The 25,484-nt window shown below is 44.6% G+C and overlaps 1 protein-coding gene across 1 annotated transcript in view; it reads right to left on the bottom strand.

Moving 5' to 3' along the window:
- LOC138488296 (multidrug and toxin extrusion protein 1-like) overlaps nucleotides 1-25,484 on the bottom strand; it is a 419,915-nt gene that overhangs the window by 140,556 nt on the left and 253,875 nt on the right. The window contains exon 7 of the mRNA XM_069615179.1: nucleotides 21,875-21,972. Within this exon, the coding sequence (XP_069471280.1) occupies nucleotides 21,875-21,972 (98 nt within the window). The remainder of the gene's footprint in view (nucleotides 1-21,874; nucleotides 21,973-25,484) is intronic.

Genomic DNA, 25,484 nt, shown 5'->3' with positions numbered 1-25,484 from the left:
AAGTTTTTAAAGAGTTCAAAATGTCCAAAGTTCACTCTTGCACTCCCCAGTTGATTTGCGGCGGCAAATTCTGTCTGGAGGTTGCTGACGGCGTTCAGGTAAGAGTCTGTATTACCCAAACTGTCCTGTAAAGGTGCGTGAGAATTGCTCATTTGTCTTTTCCTTTTTTCCTAGATGCAGCGTATTGAAGGATAAAGCCTCCGGTGATAATCAGGTAAATCTTGTAATATTAATGATTGTCTTTTTAGTCTCTTTAGGCTCACCTTGCTTTTTCTTGTCTTTTTCCCAGGTGTTGAAAATCACTGAAAAAGTGACGGAGGCAGCGCCGAGTCGGAGATGCTATGGGCTGATGAAAATGGAGCAGCGCTGTAGCTGGGATGCAACGCGTGCCGGAAGAATTTCCCTTCAGGCTCGGAGTGATGCAGGATCCGAAATCAGGTGAGGAATCTGATTAAAGTCTGTAATCTAACCTCTTCTTCTATTTTCCTTTCTCTCCTAGGGGCTCCGTGTTCGAGGCGGGCGTGGCAGAAAGCTGGATGCAGGTTTGCTGACACGGTGAGCGTTACGCTGCTAAATGCAGAATAACGCGAAGCGTGTGTTGAAGATCGGGTGTGGTTTAAATAGCTTTGAAAGTAGTCCCAGGTAAGAAGTCCCTAGAACCACACCCGAGTGAAAAGTATTCCTTGTGGAAAAATAGTCCCTCCAGGTCTCACGTTGGCCTGGATGCATGTGCAGCATGGTCTGCCTGAGGTAAGTGATGACTATGAGCCTGGCGCCTTAGGCGCCATGATTGGTTTCTAATATGAACCTGGCGCCTAAGGCGCCAGGACTGAACCCAGATAGCCCCTAGCCGGGGCTTCTGAGGTTTAAACAGATGTCCGGATGCCTGCTTCCAGGGCGAATGGGCTTAGTCCAGCTGCCCGGGGGTAGGCATCATGACAGTAGGGGTGGGGTCTTCATGTAGGATCAGAGGAGTTTCTGGTCCGCCACAGTACGCCTCTAACTTTGGGGCTGCTAGGCATGGAGGGGAACATGCACCCATGGCCCTATGGCTGGCGCTAATGGGTTAACGGCACCGTAAAAGGCTGCGGCGCCGTTAACCCATTAGCGCCTTACTACAAGGTCCCTTTGCGGGACCCGACCTGAACAGATGGTCTAGACCAGCCGTTAAAGTAGGGACCCACAAAGGGACCTTGGTGCCAAGTACGGTACCGCAATTTGCGGTACCGTACTTAGTGCCTTCCCCAGTCCCATTGAGCCCTATGGGGCAAAAATGGGAATGGGGAAGGGCCAATGTTCAATGGGTAATTACCGCCCGCCAACCTTGGAATGGGGTGGTAATTTCCCCCATGAACATTGGCAGACTCGTTACGATACCGGCACCAACCATGGTGCTAATAGCGCCATGGTTTAGCGCCAGTATCGTAATGGGGGCCTAAGAGTGCAAATAGACCTCTTGTAGGAAGTACTGTGCAGACAAAATGCATTGAGGTGGACTAGAGCAGGAATATGGGGGTGCAAGTCCAATGCATAAATCTCTGCCTAAACAAAATCAGAGTGGTCGAGCGGAATGACGATAGGCAAATGCGAACCCACACCGCAAAAAATGCAGAGCGGTGACATAAACAATAGCGAGATTCAATAATGCAAACCACGACAATCTCAAAGTAGAAAGATGTAGGTTGGTGGCACAAAACAACAGCAAATTAAAAAATGAAAACCCAACACAATAAATCCCTGTAGAGAAATTCAGAGGGGTGGCACAAAACAGCAGCAAAATTCAAAAATGCAAACTCGCCACAATATCCCTGTTGAGAAATGCCGAAAGGTGGCACAAAACAGCATCGAAATTCAAAAATGCAAAACCACATGAATATCCCTGTGGAGAAATGCAGAGTGGTGGGACATAACATCAGCGAAATTAAAAAATGCAAACCACTACAATAGCCCTGTGGAGAAATGCAGAGTGGTGGCACAAAACAACAGCAAAATTCAAAAATGCAAACCCACCACAATCTCCCTGTGGAGAAATGCAGAGTGGTGGCACAAAACATCAGCAAAATTCAAAAATGCAAACCCACCACAATATCCCTTTGGAGAAATGCAGAGTGGTGGCACAAAGTAACAGCAAAAATCAGATAGATGCAATCGTATGTCAGTAACAAAGTCTCCTTCCTGATTATAGCTGTAGAAAGAGGGCGAGGCTTTGCAGACTAAAGTACCAGGACGAACAGGTGAACAGGTACGGAAGGTGCCCAAGGAAGGTGCACATTGCCTAAAACCTTAGCTGGCTGTCAGGGCAAGGCTGCCCTGGTAACTATGTTCAAATAGAGCTAACGGCCCGTAGATTCTCATTGGCCAATCCAGCTTTACGGTAGGTCAGAAGGGGGAGGACAGAGGGGCAGGCCGAGGGAGGGGAGAGGAGGCAAGCTTGCCTTCATCAGGACAAAATATAATTTCTAGAGTACACACCAAATGTGTATTGTGTCTACAAAGAAAATAAAAGGGATGTGACATGTAAATTCAGAAGGAAGTCTAAATGCATCTAAAAATGAGACTTAAAGCCACCAATTGGCTGGGCTTCCTACCTTCTGCAGTAGTAGCCCAGCAAAATCACCAAGGAGGAGTGCCCCCTGTTAGAGCGAAATCCAGGAAATGGAGATACCCATGGGCAAGCTGTATGCAAAAAATGAATACATCACTTTAAGCATCACAACTATGAACTAAATATAGTACAGATGAGGCAAGGCTCATGTCTTACCTTTTACTAAATGGCCCTGTCTAAATATGTTGGGTTGCCAATATTCAGGTGTGATCACATAAGTAGGATAATTCACCAGACAGGATGTATACAAAACAAACTCAGAAAGCCTGTGTAAGTACCCTATCATAGCCATACAATGAAATAATCAACTTTAAAAAACTGCTTACCCGTTCTGGAGTAAGCAACGCTCATCGCTGTCCGTAAGTTAGGAGCAACCCAATTTACCTAGGACAACAGGTAAGGGAGGGAGTAATGAGTACAAGCAGTATCCCTCAATCCCATAGGCAAATCACTAAGCTCTGTAGCCATCTCCATCTGAGCTATGTGCTTTCTTATATATGCAACAGAAAACAGAAAGGATATGTCCAGACAAAGGTATGTTTAGAAAAAATGTATCCAAATTTATTTAAGGTGATTAAAACATTGGAAACTGGTGAGTAAATCACAAATAACTATACACTGATCACTTTAATATAGCAAAACAGCAGCAACAATATGCAAAAAATCAGCTAAAACATCTTCACTCATACTAGCCATTCATGGTGCATTCATTCACACACAACTCATCATACCGTGACATACATCCAAAATGCTAAAAAGACACAAGAAACATGCTAAAAACATGTGGAGAAAAGGAATTCATAGCTAGTCCCCATAATGACACATTATTGTAATGTTTACAAACAACAGAAATAATTCACAGAAAATCTATTGTCAGGGTGGATCAGAGGAACAAGTGCAAAGATTGCATCCCTGTAGAGTTTATCTCTCGACCGGTTTCGACATGTAGTGGTAGTTAATCCAACGTCTTCCTCAGGAGGTGGATGTTACCATTCTGTAAAAGAGCACACAAAAACACGGCTATAAACTACTACATGAAAAGTCCAAATCTTTGCCGACTGTCTGCAACACACAATTAAAAAAGAGAGAGAGGACTGCTAATAGCAGCCTAAATTATTAAAAGCTGTCAGACATTTCTTCTGCCTTTAAAAAGGCCTCAGTGCACTATTGGCTGTAGCCAGCCGTTCCGTGTAGGCCTCCTACACGCATGCGTAGCGTCTCGAATTTAAAACTATTCTGGGACGAAGAGACTGCCACCTTCTCTCCTTCTGCGCTGGCCTATTTTATAATACGGCAACCATTTTGCAGGTAAGCGTGCGGCCAGCCTCCCCGCTATGTAAATATCTCCTTAGCCACAGTCCTTTTCACAATTAACTTTGAGGCGCCGCTTCCTGGACTGCAGCTATTTGCCTTTGAGCTCCCTTTTATATTGCAATTGTGTGAGCAGCTTTAATTGATTTATTTTGTATGCCACATATTTACATTTATACACCTCTTGGCCCCCTCAATGAGGCGTGGTTGTTTGTAGGTATTCCCCCATTTCATTTTTGTACCTTAGATGAACTTTATGTAGTGTTTTTGCATTCTGGGAAGTCTTGGGTCATCTCTTGTCACGTAATATCGTAACAGAGTTCCTTTTCTGTTTTTTCAGTGATTCGCAGATGGCGTTGATTTGTCAGGCTAAGTTGTGCTGCCTCTTTGTTTTTCCAACATATGCAGCTCTGGATCTCCCTAGACTGTATGGGGCTCCCTCCAGGTGAGCTACCATCTTCGCCTTAGTTATAGGCACTCCACTCTGAACCCAGGTTTTGACTCACCTGACCTAGTGCATTCTGGTCTTGTTGTAGGTCATGTTTTAGTCTTGAATTTGACGGTGTGACTGGCCGCACTACACTGCAACGGTCGTTACAGCAGCTTGGTTTGTACCAGGTTAGTGTACAACAAGTACTGATTCACCATGGTTCTGAAGGTTCTTTTTCACGCTGCACGGATCTCTTTTGGGAGTCACTTACCCTTCTGTTCTGGTATACATAGCTGTTGTAGTGGGATCCCTATATGCTTATTTTTACTATGGTATATATGGTCCCAAATTGGTTTTAATAATTTAGGCTGTTATTAGCAGTCCTCTCTCTCTTTTTTAATTGTGTGTTGCAGACAGTCGGCAAAGATTTGGACTTTTCATGTAGCAGTTTATAGCCATGTTTTTGTGTGCTCTTTTACAGAATGGTAACATCCACCTCCTGAGGAAGACGTTGGGTTAACTACCACTACACGTCGAAACCGGTCGAGAGATAAACTCTACAGGGATGCGATCTTTCCACTTGTTCCTCTGATCCACACTGAAAATAGATTGTCTGAACTATTTCTATTGTTTGTAAACATTACAATAATGTGTGTCATTATGGGGACTAGCTATGAATTCCTTTTCCCCACAGGTTTTTAGCATGTTTCTTGTGTCTTTTAGCATTTTGGATGTATGTCACGGTATGATGAGTTGTGTGTGAATGAATGCACCATGAATGGCTAGTATGAGTGAAGATGTTTTAGATGATTCTTTGCATATTGTTGCTGCTGTTTTGCTATATTAAAGTGATCAGTGTATAATTATTTGTGATTTACTCACCAGTTTTCAATTTTTGCATCACCTTAAATAAATTTTGATACATTATTCTAAACATACCTTTATCTGGACATATCCTTTCTGTTTTTTGATGCGATCATAATAACCTGGTCCAGAGGCTACAGTCACCCTTCTCTTTTCAGTTTTTGTCCTTATATATGCAAGACATACTGCCTTCCATATTTCCATCGGGTCGCGGCTATTCTGTAAATCGAAATCCGTGCCTGAACAATGGCATATTTTGAAGTACTTACAAGAAAGCTCTGCAGCGTTCTGCTACGCTGTGCGAGTCAGGCTACCAAGCAACCACTACCAACAACTCGAAGCTATTTAAACATACGAGTGTGGCGTCATCTTTGAACCGCCCATTCTGGAATATTTTGAAAGACTCCGTAGCTCGGGTCAGGTTGCTAACCACCCGCTGTAAACAACCTGAGTCGCACGGCGCAGCTGAACACTGCAGAGCTTTCTTGTAAGAACTTCAAAATATTCTATAATAGGGTACTTTCAAAGTCTTTCTGAATTTGTTTTGTATACAGCCTGTCTGGTGAATTATCCTACTTATGTGATCACACCTGAATATTGGCAACCCAACCTATTTAGAGGAGGTCATTTGGTAAAAGGTAGGATATGAGCCTTACCTCATCTGTACTACATTTAGTTCATAGTGTAGCAGGTAGTTGTAATACTTAATATGATGTATCTGTTTTTTTGCATACAGCTTGCCCATGAGTATCTCCATTTCTTGGATTTTGCGCTAGCGGGGGGCACTCCTCCTTGGCAATTTTGCAGGGCTAGTACTGCAGAAGGTAGGAAGCCGTGGTAATTGGTGGATTTTAGTCTAATTTTTAGATGCATTTAGATGTCCTTCTGAATTTACATGTCACACCCCTTTTATTTCCTTTGTAGACACAATACACATTTGGTGTGTACTCTAGAAACTATATTTTGTCCTGATGAAGGCCGCTAAATTGTGACACCACAGCTGGGTGAAGAGACAGCCGAAACACACTGTGTCGACCTATTGATATATAGCTACCACCAACATTGCTTAAACTAGAGCAGGTATAACAAAGAAAAAAAGAAAGTGTAAAAGGACACTTGAAAATACCAGGGTCTGGAAATTGTGTCTGTTATATATATGTGTTGTTATGATTGCAAAAAATGTGTGCTCATGAAAGTGTATAAATGAATTGTTTTGGTATGAAAAAATTCATGTCATTCTGGTATAAAATGAAAAACAGTTGTTTTTACTAGAAACTAATAATTCTATGATACTTGTTTGAATAACTAGAGATAGGGAGTGTGACATAATAGATTTGGAGGTTTTTGTTTGTATTTTTGTCAATACTATAAATGGATGACCAAGACTTACCAGGAACCCTTATTATAGACATTGCGTTAGAAGGGGGAAATGAAAAGAAAAGAAAAAGTAATGCGGGCTTGGTGCACACAAAAACAACCAACTCACCAGTGCTTGTATCGATCTAGGCATGCTCTCTGGCTGGTCTTCTTGAAATAGAATCAAGAAAGTCCTGTGGAGCTAGGGGCCACTCACCTTTCTCGCTTCTGACCACGTAGATCCCCACAGGTCAATCCAGCTTCACAGAAAGTGGGGAGAGGAGGGCAAAGGGGCCGGTCGAGGGAGGGGCAAGGAGGCAGGTCTGCGATCGCAGGAGTGCTCAGGGCCACGTTAGGAGGGGGAAATGAAAAGGAAACAAAAAGTAAGGCCGGCTCTACACACATAAAAGTAAAGGACTCCTCAGTGACTTCACTGAGCGAAGCACACTCTCTGACTGGGACTTCTTGAAATTGAATAGAACATATGTCATGACAACTGTGACATGAGTGTGTCAAATGCCATGATATAGGGCATGGCAGATGTTGTGACATTTGTATGATATGTAATCACATATGTTGTGTCATATGTAATTCCATATTTTGTGTCACATGTCATTCCACATGTTATGCTGTAGGCTGTGTCACATGTCATGACATGTCAGGCCATGTGTTGTGCCATATGTTGCATTATATGTTGTGTCATGTCACCTGCCATGAGTATGTCATAACGTATGTTGTGATATATATTATGTCATATGTAGGGTCATTTGCTTTGTGCAATGTTGGATCATAAGATATAATTTATCATATCATATTTCATGGTATATTTCATTTTATGTGTCATGATATTCTGTAATATCATATGTTGTGACCTATACCATGTCATATGTCATGGCATATGTTATGGCTTGTGTCATGGCATTTGTTTTATATATTGTGAAATGGTCTGTCATATGTTGTGCAATAAGTTGTGATATAGGTCATGTAACAGTAAGTCAGTCATAAGTCATGCTATATGTTAATATGCATTTTAAGTTGTGCCCTCCTTATATGCAATGTCATATATCTTGTCATATGTCATGACATATATCTTGACATATGTCGTTGCATGCATTGTGCCAGATGTTATGACATTTTTCGGGATATGCCTTGATATGTCTGATCATATAACGTGCCCTTTGTCATGACATGTCATTTAGTATGTCGGACATTTGTCATATTATATGTTGTGACATATACAATTTCATATGTGTGACATGGCATCACTGAAACATGGTTCCTGCCAACTAACCTAGCATACTAGACACAAAGGTCCATAACAAATTTAGAATTCAAGTTTAAAATCGAACAAACAAACCAGGTGAGGACATTACCTGGATCCAACTGGAAGACAACAAATGCAACAACAATGAAAGTGGAACATTTAAAACCCTAGAACATCTCACTATCAATTACTTATGCAACTTGAGTGTCACAGGTAATATAGAGTACAGACTCAAAAATGTTTCAATGATTATAACCTGCAGACGTGCAGCCCTCTCAGTGATGACCCTAACTTCCTCATGGTATAGCTCGACCTAATGACCACGATCACCAACTCATCAGGTAGAATCCTATAAATTGGAAGTATCAGCACCAGTGTTGATTCCCCCTCAAACAAGCCAGTCTCCAACTTACTCAACAGGGCAAGCATTGGAATTTCAGAATTGTGATTGGGAGCCATGATAAAGTCAGATGTTTGAGAAGAGGACTGAAGGCTTAAGATCACCACTGGCTGTTACGCTCACCTGGCTCCCACAGGGGCGTCGGTCGAACCCGGACTTCTGCGGTCTCCACCAATGTGATGCGAAGTGCAGAGATGACAGACTGGACTGGCCCTCCTAATCTCGTCTGCTTGACCCGTAGAAGGATTCTCCTGAAGTGGAGAAAGGAATTTAGCCACCTGTGGATTCTAGTGATGGCACCTCCCTGCTCTCACCACTAATCACCTCAACTTCCAGTACTCTCACCTTATATTCTTGAAAGATGAGCTCTCCATCCTGCGTGGATTGCAGGGGCGTGTAGATACCAGTTGCTTCACTGGTTAGAAGGCGTTGGGGGAGTTCTGGACGAGAGTTGATTCTGAGGTTCTTGGCAAAGACCAGTAAGTATAGAGTTCATAGAGTTCAATATGTCCGATGTTCACTCTTGTCCCATTCCTTTCTTATCTTGCAGTGGAGTACGAGAAAAGATGGTCTCGTGGCGGTAGATGGCATTCAGGTAAGAGTCTGTATTACCCGATGCTGTCCGGTAAATAATGCATGTATTTAACGTGTTGTTTTCTCTCCGTTTTCAGATGCGGCGTTTGAAGAGGTGGAGAGTTAAAGAATAATGCCTCCGGTGGTAAATCAGGTAAGTCTATGGTGGTAAGAGCGATTGTATTTGTTGGCTCTCTCGGCTCACCTGGTTATTTCTTTTGTCCCCAGATGCCGGAGCCCGGCGAAGAAATGATGGAGGCAGCGCCGGATCGTAAGGTGCTGTGAGGACTGGTGAGTATGGCGTGGCGCTGCAGCTGGTGATGCAACGCGTGTACAAAGAATGTCCTTTCCAGGTGCTGAGACGTGATGGTTCCGGAATCAGGTGAGAAACTGGAATAAAGTTTGTTTTCTAACCTTGCCTTCTGCTTTCCTTCTTCTCTAGGAGCTCCGGATTCAGGACAGGCGTGGCAGAGGTCTGGATGCTGACTTGCAGGCACGGTGAGCGTTACGCTGCTGGATGCAGAATAACGCGAAGCGTGTGTTGCTGGTCGGGCGTGGTTTAAATAGCTTCAAAAGTAGTCCCAGGTAAGAAGTCCCTAGAACCACACCCGAGTAAAAAATAGTCCCTGTAGTAAAATAGTCCCTTCCAGGCTTCACGTTGGATTGGAGTAATTTGCAGCACGGTCTGCCTGAGGTAAGTAATGACTAAAAGCCTGGCGCCTTAGGCGCCAGGACTGATTTCTAATATGAGCCTGGCGCCTAAGGCGCCAGGACTGAACCCAGATAGCCCCTGCCTGCTCCCAAGGCTGATGGGCTTGGTCCAGATGCCTGGGGGTAGGCATCATGACAGCACCCCCCCCCACAAGGCCCCTCCTAAAGTTGTTCTTCCCCTGGGCCCTGGTTTGTCTGGGAAGTTCCGATGGAATCTTTTCACCAACCGAGGTGCATGCACGTGGTCACTGGGCTCCCATGACCTTTCTTTGTGGTCCGTAACCTTTCCAATCGATTAAATAAAAGAGTTTTGATTTAACCATCTTAGAGTCCAGGATATTTTTTACCTCGAATTCAGGTTCTCCATCTATCAGGATGGGGTCAGGTGGTTTGGTTAATCTTGTTCCGGGTTGAACTGGTTTTAGAAGTGAAACATGAAAGACAGGATGGATCTGCATATTAGAGGGTAGTTCTAATTTGACTGCCACCGGGTTGATAATCGCCTTAATGGTGTAAGGTCCCAAATATCTAGGATTAAAGGTTCGAGTTCCTTTTAGAGGTATGTGTTTCGTAGCCAGCCAAACTTGATCTCCAATCTGGTATTGGGGAGAGTCACTTCTATGTTGATCAGCATTTTTCTTGTATTTCTCTTTTGCTTGTTTCAAATGTTCAGTTGCCTCCTTAAAGGCCTGTGTAATAGTAGAGTGCAGATGGGTCACTGCCGGCATTTCTAAGTGCTGGGGCGAATCGAGTTCTGAGGTTCAAGGATGATGTCCATACATGGTATACAAGGGGCTTTGTCCGGTTCCTGAATGTACTGAGTTATTGTATGCATATTCAGCAATCCATAAAATTCCCTTCCAATTGTTTTCGGTCTGGTGTAGCATGCAACGTAGGTATTGTTCAAGAGTCTGGTTGGTCCTCTCCGTTTGACCATTGGTCTGGGGATGGTGACTGGTTGATAACCTCACGTCGATTTGCGCCAATTGGCAACATTTCTTCCAAAATTACAAAATGAATTAACTACCTCGGTCAGAGACCAACACAGAAGGAAATCCATGTATTCGAACAATGTTTTCAAGAAATTCTTTGGCCAAAATTGAAGCAGAAGGTAATCCCTTTAAAGGAATGAAGTAGGCCATCTTGGAAAAAAGATCAACAATAACCAGAATGGTGTTAAACCCATTACACGGAGGTAGATCTGTAATAAAGTCTAATGACAAGGTGTGCCAGGGTGCGGGTGGAATATCCAAAGGTTGTAAAAGACCGGCTGGTTTTTTCTTTTGACTTGTTTTGGGCGCAGATACCACAAGACAGCACAAATGATTTTACATCTTTTCGCCAGGTGGGCCACCAGAATTGTCTTTTAATTTTAGCTTCAGTCTTTGCAATACCTGGGTGTCCTTCCATCAGAGCATCATGGTAATTGGAGATGACTAGTTCTTGTAGTTCCTTGAGTGGTAGAAATAGACGCCCTTGATAGTAAGGTAAGTCATTGATGACTGAATAATCATGGCCCTTTTTTACCCAAACTTGCAGGGCTGCTGAATCAAAAAGTTCTTGGATTTTGAAATGAATATCTTCTAGAGTCTGTTGAGTAGTTATACCAAGAATTCTTTGCTCTGGAATTATAGGCACCGGCTCTGGGTTCGAATATGCTTCTCCCATCCCTATTCGAGACAAGGCATCTGCCTTACCATTCTTGCATCCTGGTCGATAAGTGATCACAAAATCAAATTCGGCCAGGAATAATGCCCATCGAAGTTGATGCGATGATTGGGCCTTGGCTGTCTTTAAATACTGCAGGTTCCTATGATCGGTGATTACAGTAATGGTGTGCCTTGCACCGAGAAGATAATGCCGCCAAGCCTTGAAGGCGGATTTGATGGCTAACAATTCTTTATCGCCAACCACATGGTTTAACTTGGGGGCTGAAAACTTCCTGGACCAAAATGCTACTGGATGAAGTTGACCGGTTTCCGGATCCTTCTGGGACAGGACAGCTCCCATGGCTAAACTGGATGCATCAGTTTCGACTACATATGGGAGCTCGGGGCGTGGATGCTTCAAGACAGGTGCCGACGTGAATTTCAATTTCAGCTCTTGGAAGGCCTTTTCAGACTCCTGCATCCACAAGAAGCGTTTGCTTTTTCGCAAAAGTACTGTGTTGGGGTGTACGACATGTGAGAAGTCAGGAATAAATCTGCGATAGAAATTAGCAAATCCAAGCATGCTTTGTACCCCTTTAACTGAACTGGGTGATGGCCATTTGAGAATTGCATCCACCTTTCGAGAGTCCATTCGGACTCCTTTTGGAGTCAGGATAAATCCAAGGAATTCAACTTCTGTAGCACGAAAAACACATTTTTCCAATTTTGCATATAACTTGTGCTGACATAGTTTCTCGAGGACTGCACGAACGTGCTTAACATGGTCTGATTCCGAGGAGGAGTATACTAGAATGTCGTCGATGTATACGACGACACAGACGTCAATGAGTTCAAGAAGGACATGGTTCATAAAATACTGGAAGGCTGCTGGTGCATTGCACAACCCGAAGGGCATCACCTGATATTCGAATAATCCGTACTTGGTACGAAAGGCAGTTTTCCATTCGTCCCCCTTTTTTACACGTACCAGATGATATGCCCCTCGGAGATCTACTATAGTGTAGATGCAAGCATCCTTTACTTGGTCTAGTAATTCGGGGATCAGAGGTAATGGGTATCGGTTCTTCACCATAATCTGATTTAATGCGCGGTAGTCTATACACGTTCTGAGGTCACCTTCCTTTTTAGGTACGAAGAATAAAGCTGAGGATGCAGGGGACTTGGATGGTCGAATGAAGCCGTCAGCGAGGTATTGATCCAAGTATTGTCGTAGGTGTAGGTTTTCAGGTTCCGTAAGGGCGTAGATCCTACTGCATGGAGGTTGTGCACCGGGTATGAGGTCGATTTGACAATCGTATGATCTGTGAGGCGGTAAGGTGTTTGCCTGTTCTTTTTGAAAAACATCCTGGAATTCTGGGTATTCCTGAGGTAACGGCACGACTGGGTCAGTGACTGTGGCCAGGCCTTTGTTCAAGGTTTTTCCCGGGTAACAGGTGTGCGCACAATCCGGGAAGGTTATTCTCTTCTCTCGCTAATCAATACAAGGATTATGTGTTTCCAACCAAGGTATCCCAAGTATTATTTGGAACTGCGGGGCTTTGATTAAATCAAACACAATAGTCTCTTGATGCCCATCTTGACCCAGCAATGTCATCTCTGTAGTGGAATGAGTTACAGGCCCAGAAGCAATTTCAGTTCCGTGGACTGTGGTGATGACATCGGGAGTGGTCTTGTTGCAGAGAGGTAGATTCATCCTAGAAGCCAATTTGTGGTCCAAATAGTTTCCTACGGCCCCGCTATCGATGTATGCCCTTACTGCGTGTATACGTGATAGCTGCCTTGGGTCAATAAGAACCATTGGTATGATTAGGTGCAAGGTCTGTGTGTCCTTCTTCAAGCTCGGCAAGCGGACCTCTACACTTGTCGTACCATACAATTATTTGCCAAAACTCTGGCCTGTTACCCACAAAACTACAAGTTCCCATAGCTTTGATAAGTATTAGGGCCTGCATGGCTGGGAAGAAGAATCTGGCTCGCCATGAAACGACAACTTCCCACACCTCCAAGGAGTATTAGGACCCGTAGGTATAAGTAATCAACTGTGCTCTGCATGAGATGACGTCTTCCCATACCTCAGAGTAGCATTACGACCAACAGAGCATGTGAAAAACTGGCTAGGAATGCAATGGAGAGATCTGCTCTATACCCCCTACACCCATCCAGCACCTGCATCATGGCCCACCCAGTCTTATCCTATAGCCTCAAACATGGGTCTTCGTCACATACCTCCCATGCTTTCCCGAAGGCTTTCCTCGTCTCCGGTTGTTCCTGGCATGCTGGAAAGATTTTCAGGAGCTCCCCTTTCCTAGAGCTGCACAGGGAGATTTTCAGCAACTTCTGTATAATGCTATAGGCCGTTCAACACGCACATCTTGAGGGTGGTTTTGTCCCAGTGATGGTGTGACAAAACAGGGACAGTGGTTTGTTCCTTTCTTGGACCTAGTCCATCCAGTTTTAAAGGGTTGTAAGGTCAGTGCCTAGGATTAGTTGTTCAACCAAACCCAACATTTCAAGCTTCTTTGAAGTTAATTGTTTCGCCTTGCACCTGGTCTTCTACGTGTGTCTTTGGTTAGTATTGGGGACAACAGGACTGGGTTAAAACGAAGTCAGGGATGGACTTGAAAACCTGGACCATCGATTGTTCACTCCTTTTGGGATCTGCATCATGATGCCAGTGTCATGATGCCTACCCCCAGGCATCTGGATCAAGCCCATCAGCCTCGGGATCAGGCATCAAGACATTTATTAAAACCTCAGCAGCCCCGGCTAGGGGCTATCCGGGTTCAGTCCTGGCGCCTTAGGCACCAGGCTCATAGTACAAATCAGTCCTGGAGCCTAAGGCGCCAGGCTCATAGTCATTACTTACCTCAGGCAGACCATGCTGCAAATGACTCCAATCCAACGTGAAGCCTGGAAGGGACTATTTTACTACGGGGACTATTTTTTAACTCGGGTGTGGTTCTAGGGACTTCTTACCTGGGACTACTTTTGAAGCTATTTAAACCACGCCCGACCAGCAACACACGCTTCGCGTTATTCTGCATCCAGCAGCGTAACGCTCACCGTGCCTGCAAGTCAGCATCCAGACCTCTGCCATGCCCGTCCTGAATCCGGAGCTCCTAGAGAAGAAGGAAAGCAGAAGGCAAGGTTAGAAAACAAACTTTATTCCAGTTTCTCACCTGATTCCGGAACCATCACGTCTCAGCACCTGGAAAGGACATTCTTTCTACATGCGTCGCATCGCCAGCTGCAGCGCCACGCCATACTCACCAGTCCTCACAGCACCTTACGATCCGGCGCTGCCTCCATCATTTCTTCGCCGGGCTCCGGCATCTGGGGACAAAAGAAATAAGCAGGTGAGCCGAGAGAGCCAACAAATACAATCTCTCTTACTACCATAGACTTACCTGATTTACCACTGGAGGCATTATTCTTTAACTCTCCACCTCTTCAAACGCTGCATCTGAAAACGGAGAGAAAACAACACGTTAAATACATGCATTATTTACCAGACAGCATCGGGTAATACAGACTCTTACCTGAATGCCATCTACCGCCACGAGACCATCTTTTCTCGAACTCCACTACAAGATAAGAAAGGAATGGGACAAGAGTGAACATCGGACATATTGAACTCTATGAACTCTATACTTACTGGTCTTTGCCAAGAACCTCAGAGTCAACTCTCGTCCGGAACTCCCCCAATGCCTTCTAACCATAAAAATCAAACAGAGCCTGACTCGGGGAAACGACCATGCCCGACAAGCGTAGAGGTCCGCTTGCCGAGCGTGGTCGTTTCCCCGAGTCAGGCTCTGTTTGATTTTTAACAGCCACTCCAACTGCTTTTTTGGATGGTTTTATAGGGCAATCCCGTAGAAAATACCCTGAGGCCCCACAGTACAGATACAATTGCATCTGCCGTCTCCTTTCTCTTTCCTTTTGAGCTAGGGGTCCCTTAACCCCTCCAATCTGCATAGGTTCTGATGTATCAGTTCCTTTGGGGTTAACATTAGATTTAACCAATACCCGATTCTCGAACTTAGCTCGATCAGCCTTTCTATTCTGAAGTCGGTGGTCTAACTGGACCACTAAGTCTATATATTCTGCGCAATCCTGAGGTGGGTTCACAACTTGGGCCAAGACATCTTTGAGTTCACCCCGAAGTCCACGATGAAATAATGTGACACGTTTTTCTTCTGGCCACCCGGTTTCCACCACTAACCTATTGAAGGTTGCGATATAGGTTAGCAGATCCTGATTACCTTGTCATAGCGATAAAAGTTCGTTATCCAGGGCCTGTCCTTGTGAATGTCTGGCAAATAGTTTTTCCATGCTCAATTGAAAACCCTGAAATTCCCGAAGAAGAGGGTCATCCTGGTTGACTAGTGCAATTGACCAATCCGCTGCTCTACCACTAAGGTATGATAGTACAAAGGCTACTTTAGCTTGATCATTTGGGAAAGCCCCAGGTCTGCATAGAAAGTGCAAGCGGCATTGGTTCATGAACACGGCGAACCTTTTCGGGTCCCCAGCAAAACGTTCGGGTGGAGCTAAAGGAATGCTCCCTGGTAGAACCACTTGCACAGGATTGCTCGATGAAACAGGAGTTGGATTCCCCCCGAGTCCAGGTAGCGGTGTTTGCCCAGCTTGGTTTTGCAGCAGTTGTCTAGCAAGATCATCAGTGCACTCCTTTGACATGATCAGTTCCCTCCTGGGGGCATTAGTTTCTTGGCGCGCGGAGTGCACTTCAGCCCTAAATTCCCCTAACAATTGGGCTAGTTGGTCGGTTTCTGAGGTTTCCATGGCGCCCGGGTGGGTGTTTGTAGAGAGGCTTCGCGTTCTGTTACGCTCACCTGGCTCCCACAGGGGCGTTGGTCGGATCCGGACTGCTGCGGTCTCCACCAATGTGATGCATAGTGCAGAGATGACAGACTGGACTGGCCCTCCTAATCTCGTCTGCGTGACCCGTAAAAGGATTCTCCTGCAAGTGGAGAGAGGAATTTAGCCACCCGTGGATTCTAGTGATGGTACCTCCCTGCTCTCCCCACTAATCACCTCTGAAATCCCCTTCCAGTACTCTCACCTTATATTCTTGAAAGATGAGCTCTCCATCCTGCGTGGATTGCAGGGGCGCGTAGATACCAGTTGCTTCACTGGTTAGAAGGTGTTGGGGGAGTTCCGGACGAGAGTTGACTCTGAGGTTCTTGGCAAAGACCAGTAAGTATAGAGTTCATAGAGTTCAATATGTCCGATGTTCAATCTTGTCCCATTCCTTTCTTATCTTGTAGTGGAGTTCGAGAAAAGATGGTCTCGTGGCGGTAGATGGCATTCAGGTAAGAGTCTGTATTACCCGATGCTGTCCGGTAAATAATGCATGTATTTAACGTGTTGTTTTCTTTCCGTTTTCAGATGCGCCGTTTGAAGAGGTGGAGAGTTAAAGAATAATGCCTCCGGTGGTAAATCAGGTAAGTCTATGGTGGTAAGAGAGATTGTATTTGTTGGCTCTCTCGGCTCACCTGGTTATTTCTTTTGTCCCCAGATGCCGGAGCCCGGCGAAGAAATGATGGAGGCAGCGCCGGATCGCAAGGTGCTGTGAGGACTGGTGAGTATGGCGTGGCGCTGCAGCTGGCGATGCGATGCGTGTAGAAAGAATGTCCTTTCCAGGTGCTGAGGCGTGATGGTTCCGGAATCAGGTGAGAAACTGGAATAAAGTTCGTTTTCTAACCTTGCCTTCTGCTTTCCTTCTTCTCTAGGAGCTCCGGATTCAGGACGGGCGTGGCAGAGGTCTGGATGCTGACTTGCAGGCACGGTGAGCGTTACGCTGCTGGATGCAGAATAACGCGAAGCGTGTGTTGCTGGTCGGGCGTGGTTTAAATAGCTTCAAAAGTAGTCCCAAGTAAGAAGTCCCTAGAACCACACCTGAGTAAAAAATAGTCCCTGTAGTAAAATAGTCCCTTCCAGGCTTCACGTTGGATTGGAGTCATTTGCAGCATGGTCTGCCTGAGGTAAGTAATGACTATGAGCCTGGCGCCTTAGGCTCCAGGACTGATTTCTACTATGAGCCTGGAACCTAAGGCGCCAGGACTGAACCCGGATAGCCCCTAGCCGGGGCTGCTGAGGTTTTAATAAATGTCTTGATGCCTGATCCCGAGGCTGATGGGCTTGATCCAGATGCCTGGGGGTAGGCATCATGACACTGGCATCATGATGCAGATCCCAAAAGGAGTGAACAATCAATGGTCCAGGTTTTCAAGTCCATCCCTGACTTCGTTTTAATCCAGTCCTGTTGTCCCCAATACTAACCAAAGACACACGTAGAAGACCAGGTGCAAGGCGAAACAATTAACTTCGAAGAAGCTTGAAATGTTGGGTTTGGTTGAACAACTAATCCTAGGCACTGACCTTACAACCCTTTAAAACTGGATGGACTAGGTCCAAGAAAGGAACAAACCACTGTCCCTGTTTTGTCACACCATCACTGGGACAAAACCACCCTCAAGATGTGCGTGTTGAACAGCCTATAGCATTATACAGAAGTTGCTGAAAATCTCCCTGTGCAGCTCTAGGAAAGGGGAGCTCCTGAAAATCTTTCCAGCATGCCAGGAACAACCGGAGATGAGGAAAGCCTTCGGGAAAGCATGGGAGGTATGTGACTAAGACCCATGTTTGAGGCTATAGGATAAGACTGGGTGGGCCATGATGCAGGTGCTGGATGGGTGTAGGGGGTATAGAGCAGATCTCTCTGGCTCTCCATTGCATTCCTAGCCTGTTTTCCCCAAGCTCTGTTGGTCGTAATGCTACTCTGAGGTATGGGAAGACGTCATCTCATGCAGAGCACAGTTGATTACTTATACCTACGGGTCCTAATACTCCTTGGAGGTGTGGGAAGTTGTCGTTTCATGGCGAGCCAGATTCTTCTTCCCAGCCATGCAGGCCCTAATACTTATCAAAGCTATGGGAACTTGTAGTTTTGTGGGTAACAGGCCAGAGTTTTGGCAAATAATTGTATGGTACGACAAGTGTAGAGGTCCGCTTGCCGAGCTTGAAGAAGGACACACAGACCTCGCACCTAATCATACCAATGGTTCTTATTGACCCAAGGCAGCTATCACGTATACACGCAGTAAGGGCATACATCGATAGCGGGGCCGTAGGAAACTATATGGACCACAAATTGGCTTCTAGGATGAATCTATCTCTCTGCAACAAGACCACTCCGGATTAATACTTATCAAAGCTATGGGAACTTGTAGTTTTGTGGGTAACAGGCCAGAGTTTTAGTAAATAATTGTATGGTTCACTGAGCCGCCAAAGTAGTAATCCATGACAATTTTGGTGAAGGGTACTCGTGCAGCATTGCGCTACCTCGGGCAGACTCACCAGCGCTGAATGAGGCCTATCAGGGACCTAAACCTTTGCAAGAATATTGAATAGATGAAGATCAGAGCTTCACTGAGAACAGTAGCATCAACAACCTGTGATTTAAATCCAAGATGGAGGACAGATGCTTTATCATATCAGCCGACTACTGACCCATGTCAATCTGTAGTCCATAATGGTAATACCCAGTCCCAAAGCATGCTCATATGTACCTCAAAGCTGAGAGCACTTGAACAATTAATCATCAGTGACCCAATTTGGAAGAGGGATACAAGGAGAGAATAGCTAGCTAGTGCTGTGTGAGTCAGGAGTACAGTTAGTGAAATGGAGAATACTGTGTAGTCATGCAGCAAGGAGGAAAGGAGGAGAGACACTGGAGCAGAAGTGGAGGAGAAAGAAACTATAGCAGAGATGAAGGAAGGATAGCTAAGACCAGAGGAGAGAGAACGGAGAGGAGAAGTGAAGGAAGGAGCATTAAAAGTAGAAATGGGCATACCTTTAGGGTGTTTGTCACCCCCCCCCCAACCTTTGTGGCACAACATTTTGTCCCACTCACCTGGCAGGGGCCCCTTTCATTTAGATTTCATGCCCCCCCAAAATTTTCAGCCTTTTCAGCAAAGTTACGCCACTGAAAGTAGACCACTGTGTTTTAATATTTGCTAAAGGGTCTGGTTTCTAACCACCATACAGATGACCCAAGGCACCATGGGCGGTGGTGCTGGTATGCTGGAAGTCCAGGAGAAGCATTGAGACATCCTGTTGCATTAAAGGAAAAACAAGAACGACTACATGAAGCCAAACAAGACGTGTAGTGCATTGGATCCCCAGAAAACTGTGAGAGACTGTTTTCCTACCAAGAAGGAGGAGTCATTCTTGGGGGAGGTATGGTTTGAGGACCATTATCCTAAGAAATTCATTCCAATCTGTGTCAGCATTAGGAATCCCACCTGTGGCCTCAGTTTAATGTAATGCCTTATTTACCGGTTTTCCTCATAAAAGAAGGTTACCTTAACCTTTGGTTTACAGTTGTATGTGGATCCCTCCGCCATGATAAAGTCCTCACATGATCACGGCCTCATGCTAGACATGATATTCACACTCAAAACCTACATATCACATTTGACATCACTCATTTCTGGTGGTCCAAAACAGGGATAAGCAGTTGATACCCATTTATACATACATTATTCTTTGCTTTGTCACTGAATAAAACTTTGCTTACTTCTCTAGTCCTGTGCTGAACTCAGAGTATGACCACATGTAGCATTAGTGTTGCATTTCAGTGGAATTAACGTTGCCTTCTTCCCGTGTTTCTCGAAATATTTAAGTGACATACAAGACAATTAAAGACTCAGCAATTTTTAATTTTTATTTTGTAAGTATTGTTTTGAAAAGCTCCTTTTGAAGCACTATAGCACCAAAGCAAACATAAAGATAGGTGAGTGGGTGAGAGGAACCCGTGGGTATAAGGGATGAAGAAGATGGGCAAATGAGTAAAGATAGGATAGATAGGATAGATCCATGTTCTGCCTGAACACGAATATACAATGATAACATGATAAAATGACAACAAGACATAATAAGTGCACGGGATATGGGCTCAGAGCAAGCCTAGGTTGGCTACACACTCAGATATTTTCTGGACGAACCCGCTAAAGAGGTGGTCAGGAGACATAATCTATGATCTTTTGCACTTGGCATGTCAACCTAATGGTAGAGTTTGTAGCTAAAGAGCCTCTTATCTTTGTCGGTATCTTTCTGGGAAGGATTTTAGAAACAGAAAGACTTCAGGTTTTTCTTAAAATTTGCTGTGGTTCTACTTCATTCGTACATCATTGGACAGATTGTACCAGTTATTGGTTGCAATTACCACAAAGGTCTCTCCTCTGTGATGGCAGATCTAGAACTTAACAGGAGTGAGTGGGTTCACTCCCGCGTATCTGAGGCTTTTTTCAGTTTGAAAAGGCCTTCAGATAGACCATCAAATATTTTAGGCCTGAGGGACCAAGTGTTCTTATGATGCAGTGTAATTTAAAATGTTTTTTAGATGTCACTGGAAAACAACGTAGCTCCTTGAGCACTTATTCTGGTCGAATTTTAGCAGAACCATGCCTCTGGTCAGTTCAATTGTTTGGCCCATTTCTAGGTATGCTATGATTTTGTGCAGCCAGTGGCGCTGGAGATGTGCTTTTCTGGCTATTCATTGCTTTTAGCGTGAAGGACATGTAAGGATGAAAGGTGATACCTAGAAGTTTAACCCTCTAGAACTGTGTTTGTGGGATGCCCTCTGAGTTTCACCATTCAAATGGTGGGTCAGCTTTTGTGGTAATTTCATTGCTTTGCGGGATGAAGGGCATGTCAGGAGGAAAGGTGATACCTAGATGTGTATCCCCGTTGGACTGTGTGGGTTGGATGCCAACAGTGTTTGGCCATTCACATGGTAAGTCAGTCGTTGAGAGGGACCCAAAAGAGAATGATTGCCATTGTGTTTGTGTTCAGACACGTTATTTTCAATCATCGGATCTCGTACCATCTGGAGACAACAAATGAAGACTGGCTTATTGGTTTGGCTTATGCGATTCATGCCTAGGCTGCGAGATATGGTTTTAGGGTGTATCTGTTAAATCCTATTACTTGTGTACGGAATAATGTAATAATGGAAGATGCTTTTCAAGACAACATCCTTTGCAAGATTGCAATTGTATTTTGCAGTCAGTGTTCATCTTCCCATTGAATTATTGAGGGTGAGTTAAGATTGAATTAGCACCTCATTCCTGGCATTTCTCAACATTCGGAAGCTTGACGTGTTGGAAAATGTCTGTTTAGCAGGATACAGTGGTGGTCCTATTTAACTATTCACACAGCTGTTACTGTCATTGATGATTGTAATGTTAACTCCTCTGATTCCTTTCCATGGGCGCGTTCAGCTAAGTCGTGTTCAATGCACCATTTCACTCTTTTGCAAGCTGTAAAGTGGCGGGTTCGGCAGAAGTCTCAACCGTGGTCATGCGTATGTGTCCCTGTTTGTGAGCTTTGAAAAAGAGTTACGGTTTCCACCTAGGAAAAGGGGAATTCTACAAAAACTGGGAATGACCCATTAAGGAAGTAGTGGTGTGTTGAGATTTCATGTTTAATTTGCAGTGTGACAAGAGTTGCATTGGAGAAATACGCTTTATTTAAAATATAGCAACTCTTTTTTGAAGCATGTAAAACACAAAAAAAGACACAGCTTCCTGTTTTTTCCACCAGATCGTAAACACACCCTGCAAAGCTTGTATTAACTTAGAGGATATAAGCACGGTCTACTTACTCCACTCCCAGATGCAGCACAAACAGGAAGGTGTAGTTCATGAGCACGTTTATAATGTTTGCCACAATTCCTGTGATTATCTGAGGCAAGATTATTCCCTAAATAAGAAAGATGTTAGCAAGATTTTTACAATCCATGTGAAAACGAATTAAGTATCAACATATTATCCAAAATGCCATTGCTGTATCACTTCCCACAGCATGCATGTGGTTTCCTGAAGAAGGCAACAAAACCAACTGATTCTATTACAAATGTGACAATATTTACAAAGAAATATACAGGATGCAACGTTAATTACCAAACAAGACAAATGGGCCTCATTACGGGTGAGCCGGTCCGGTAACAATGCCGGAGAAAATGAAGGTACTACCGACTGGCTCCAGCATTTTTACCGGACTGGCTCACTCCGAGTAGGCCTGTAGGGGCAGTGAACTACTAGCAGGCCTGACCTGCCGTCAGTACAGGCCCCTACCAGCCGAGAAATGACTGAATCACCGGCACCGTTAAGGGTGATTCAGCAGCTCCCATCCCATGGAGTCCTATGGGCCTCCATGGAATGGGAACTTACCGCCGTTGCCGGCACCCATAATATCGTGGTAACACAGGGATATCGGGCGCTAGTAACGGTAAGGGGAGTTTGCCGGTAACCCGCCGGTAGTGCAGGTGGGTTACCGGCAAACTCATAATAAAGACACAACAATCAGACCACCTAAAATAACCCTATATTTGAAGATCAGTCCATAAATATAAACTAAACATATGCCATTCCTTATTTCGTCCTTTAGAAAGATTTTAACTACTGCATTTTCAACTGGGGACCAGGTGGAGGGGGGCATTCTTGCTTCATATGATACATGGAGGTCTCTCGTATGATATCAGAGCAATATCTTCACCCTTCTTGATCAAACTGAAACCCTGAATAGTTGGAAAATTGGAGCTAGTAGTTATCAACAACATGGCAAATGCTATGTAAAACAACTCATTCACTTAATAAACTATTTTAGATGGATGGAAAATGTTGGACAGTAAAAACTCAAATGAACATGAATATCTTAAATGAAAGTGTTCACATTTTCTGTATGTCTCATTGTTTTTGATACTGGCCTTACATCTATCACCGTGTTTGAATTATTGTGTTATTTATTTTTAAAATCAATCTTTCTGGCTATGCAAAGAGATCATATAGAAATGTAAATTGTCTATTGGCTTTGGATAAGGATCGGAAGGAAAGATGTGTTCATTTAGTTGTGAGGGTGGAAATAGTTGAAAAATAATTGATCATGCTAACCAGTCTCAACATACACACATAACCTCAGAGGTAGAAGTGGTCCAACTTGGGTCCTTCCTTTCATCTATCTCCCATATACCTGTGGTGTTCCCCAGGGGTCTATACTCTCATCCTGGCTTTTCAACCAATACCTGGCAACTCTCGCCCACTGCATTGCCATTTTCTGCTCCAATTTTCAGTGCTATGCTGACGACACTCAACTCATTTTCAGGCTTCCCTCGGCCCCCGCCTCTCCTTCTCTCATCACTGATTGCCTATCTGCCATGGAGGATTGGTGTGCCGCAAAAGATCTCTGCCTGAACGCCATCAAGACGGACATCCTCCTCATCGGCACACCTTCACCCTCCTTTCCTCGCACTCTCTGGCTGGCCTCCTTTGGCCCTCCTCCTACCCCCACCTGCGAGGTTAAGAACCTCAGGGTCATCTTTGATTGCACACTTTCCTTCTCTTCCCACATCTCTGATGTCTCTCAAAAGTCAAACTTCCTACTGCTCCTCCTCAAAGGTACTCTGCGTTTCCTCTACTTCCCCCAGAAGCTCACTGTCTCCCGAGACCTGGTTCTCTCTAGGTTGGACTATTGTAACATCCTCTTTCTAAATCTGCCTGCCTCTACTCTCCGCCCTTCGCAACTTATCCAGAACAGGACTGCAAGACTTGTCCTTGGCCTCAAGCCCGGGGATCGTATCTCTCCAGCCCTGAAATCTCTCCACTGGCTCCCAGTGGATGCATGGATTAAATTCAAAACCCTTTGCATTGTCCACAAGGCTTTCTGGGACCTGGGTCCAAAATACCTTCAGCTATCCCTCCGTAAATACCTCTCCTCTCAAGTTCTTCACTCCTCTTCCTCTAACTTCCTCAGGGTCAGTCGTTTTTCTGAGAAATGAGCTGGGGGGGTATACCTCTGTTTTCGTCTGGGGGCTCCCACTGGAACAGCCTCCCTGCCACTCTGAAACTTGAGCAGAACCATCTCCGGTTCCGGAAGCACTTCAAAACCTTCCTCTTTGCTTCTGCCTTTGCCCCTCCTCTCCCCTGCTGATCTGCTCTCTCTCGACACTGTGCATCTTTCTTACCCTCTGACTTCCGGGCTCAGGTACCTGTTCACCCTGCCACCCACCCACACTGCCTCCTGGCAATCCCTTGCACTAGGGTGCTGGGGTCTGTATCTGTAATCACACAGCCCCCACCCCCCTGCTGTCCTGCTCTTACCAGATACACCCTGTCTGTTGCCTTAAAGCCAGCACTTGCCACTTGCTGGCTGCACTCCAACTGTTTGTTGCTTATTATTATTTATTTATTTATGTATTTATTGTTTATCTGTTTTTCCTTTGTTCAGCACTTTCCACTTCTACCCCCTTCCATGCACTTTGTCCCGTTCCCTCTCCCATGCACTTGCACATTCTCAATGTCACTGGGCCCAGTAAGATCGCTGTTTTGTTCTCCCTTGTTCCCCTCCCTTGCCTTGTTGCGCTCTGGAACACTTGCGTACGAGCGCGATACAAATAAAATATCAATATCAATATGAATACTAACAGCTTCATCCTCACTTTTATGTTTTTAGTGTCTCAAAACTATGCAAGTAGAATGCTTAAATCAGCTTATCAAATGGATTTCTTTAGAAACATGTGCATGATTCTAGATAGTTAAACATTTCAGGGTGATGGGAGGAATTGTTAAACATTTGAGGGTGTGGGAGGAATTGTGGGGGCATGTCATGACAACAGCCAAGTAAACTATCAAAACGTTCGTGCAAAAGGAGATCTGCGTGGTTAAAATGTGCAGAGCATCTTTGGCTCCGCAGACCAAAGAACAGAAACATTTGTCCATTACCGAAAGTGTCGCTGAGCTGGAAAGTAGAAGTGTAGCAGTGACAAATGAGAAAGAAAGCATATTTAATACAGTCCTAGCACACCAGTGTCTGCTTTCATCCGGGCTCTCTCTGCCATCTTATGGCCCATGGTGGTATTTTATTTTTAATGGACTTATACACATTTTATTTTAGTTTTATCTTTATTTTATCTTTATTTTAAACCAAAAAGCTAATCATTTTCTGAATGAATGCCACCTCTTTTCTACAGCAATGACACTGTACTTAGTCAACTGCTTTTTTTAGGTGTAAACGTGGCACGGGGTGAGTAGAATGAGCTTGCACTGGTGTGTGCAGTCACTAGGATCGTTGCAAAGCTGTAAAGTAGGGACCGGGACTGGAGGACAAAAGGGAGCAGATTAGCTTCCAATCTGCCTCTTTTGGTTTCTAAGAGAGTCCGGTGCAATTTAGAAAATTACTAAGCAACACTTTTCTATTTTTGCATTAGTACAAATGGC

This window comes from Ambystoma mexicanum, chromosome 9, assembly GCF_040938575.1.
Source record: "Ambystoma mexicanum isolate Mex_15411 chromosome 9, UKY_AmexF1_1, whole genome shotgun sequence".
NCBI classification, from domain to species: domain Eukaryota; kingdom Metazoa; phylum Chordata; class Amphibia; order Caudata; family Ambystomatidae; genus Ambystoma; species Ambystoma mexicanum.
Note: the sequence above shows the minus strand (reverse complement) of the source record. Positions and strands in the feature narration are given on the sequence as shown.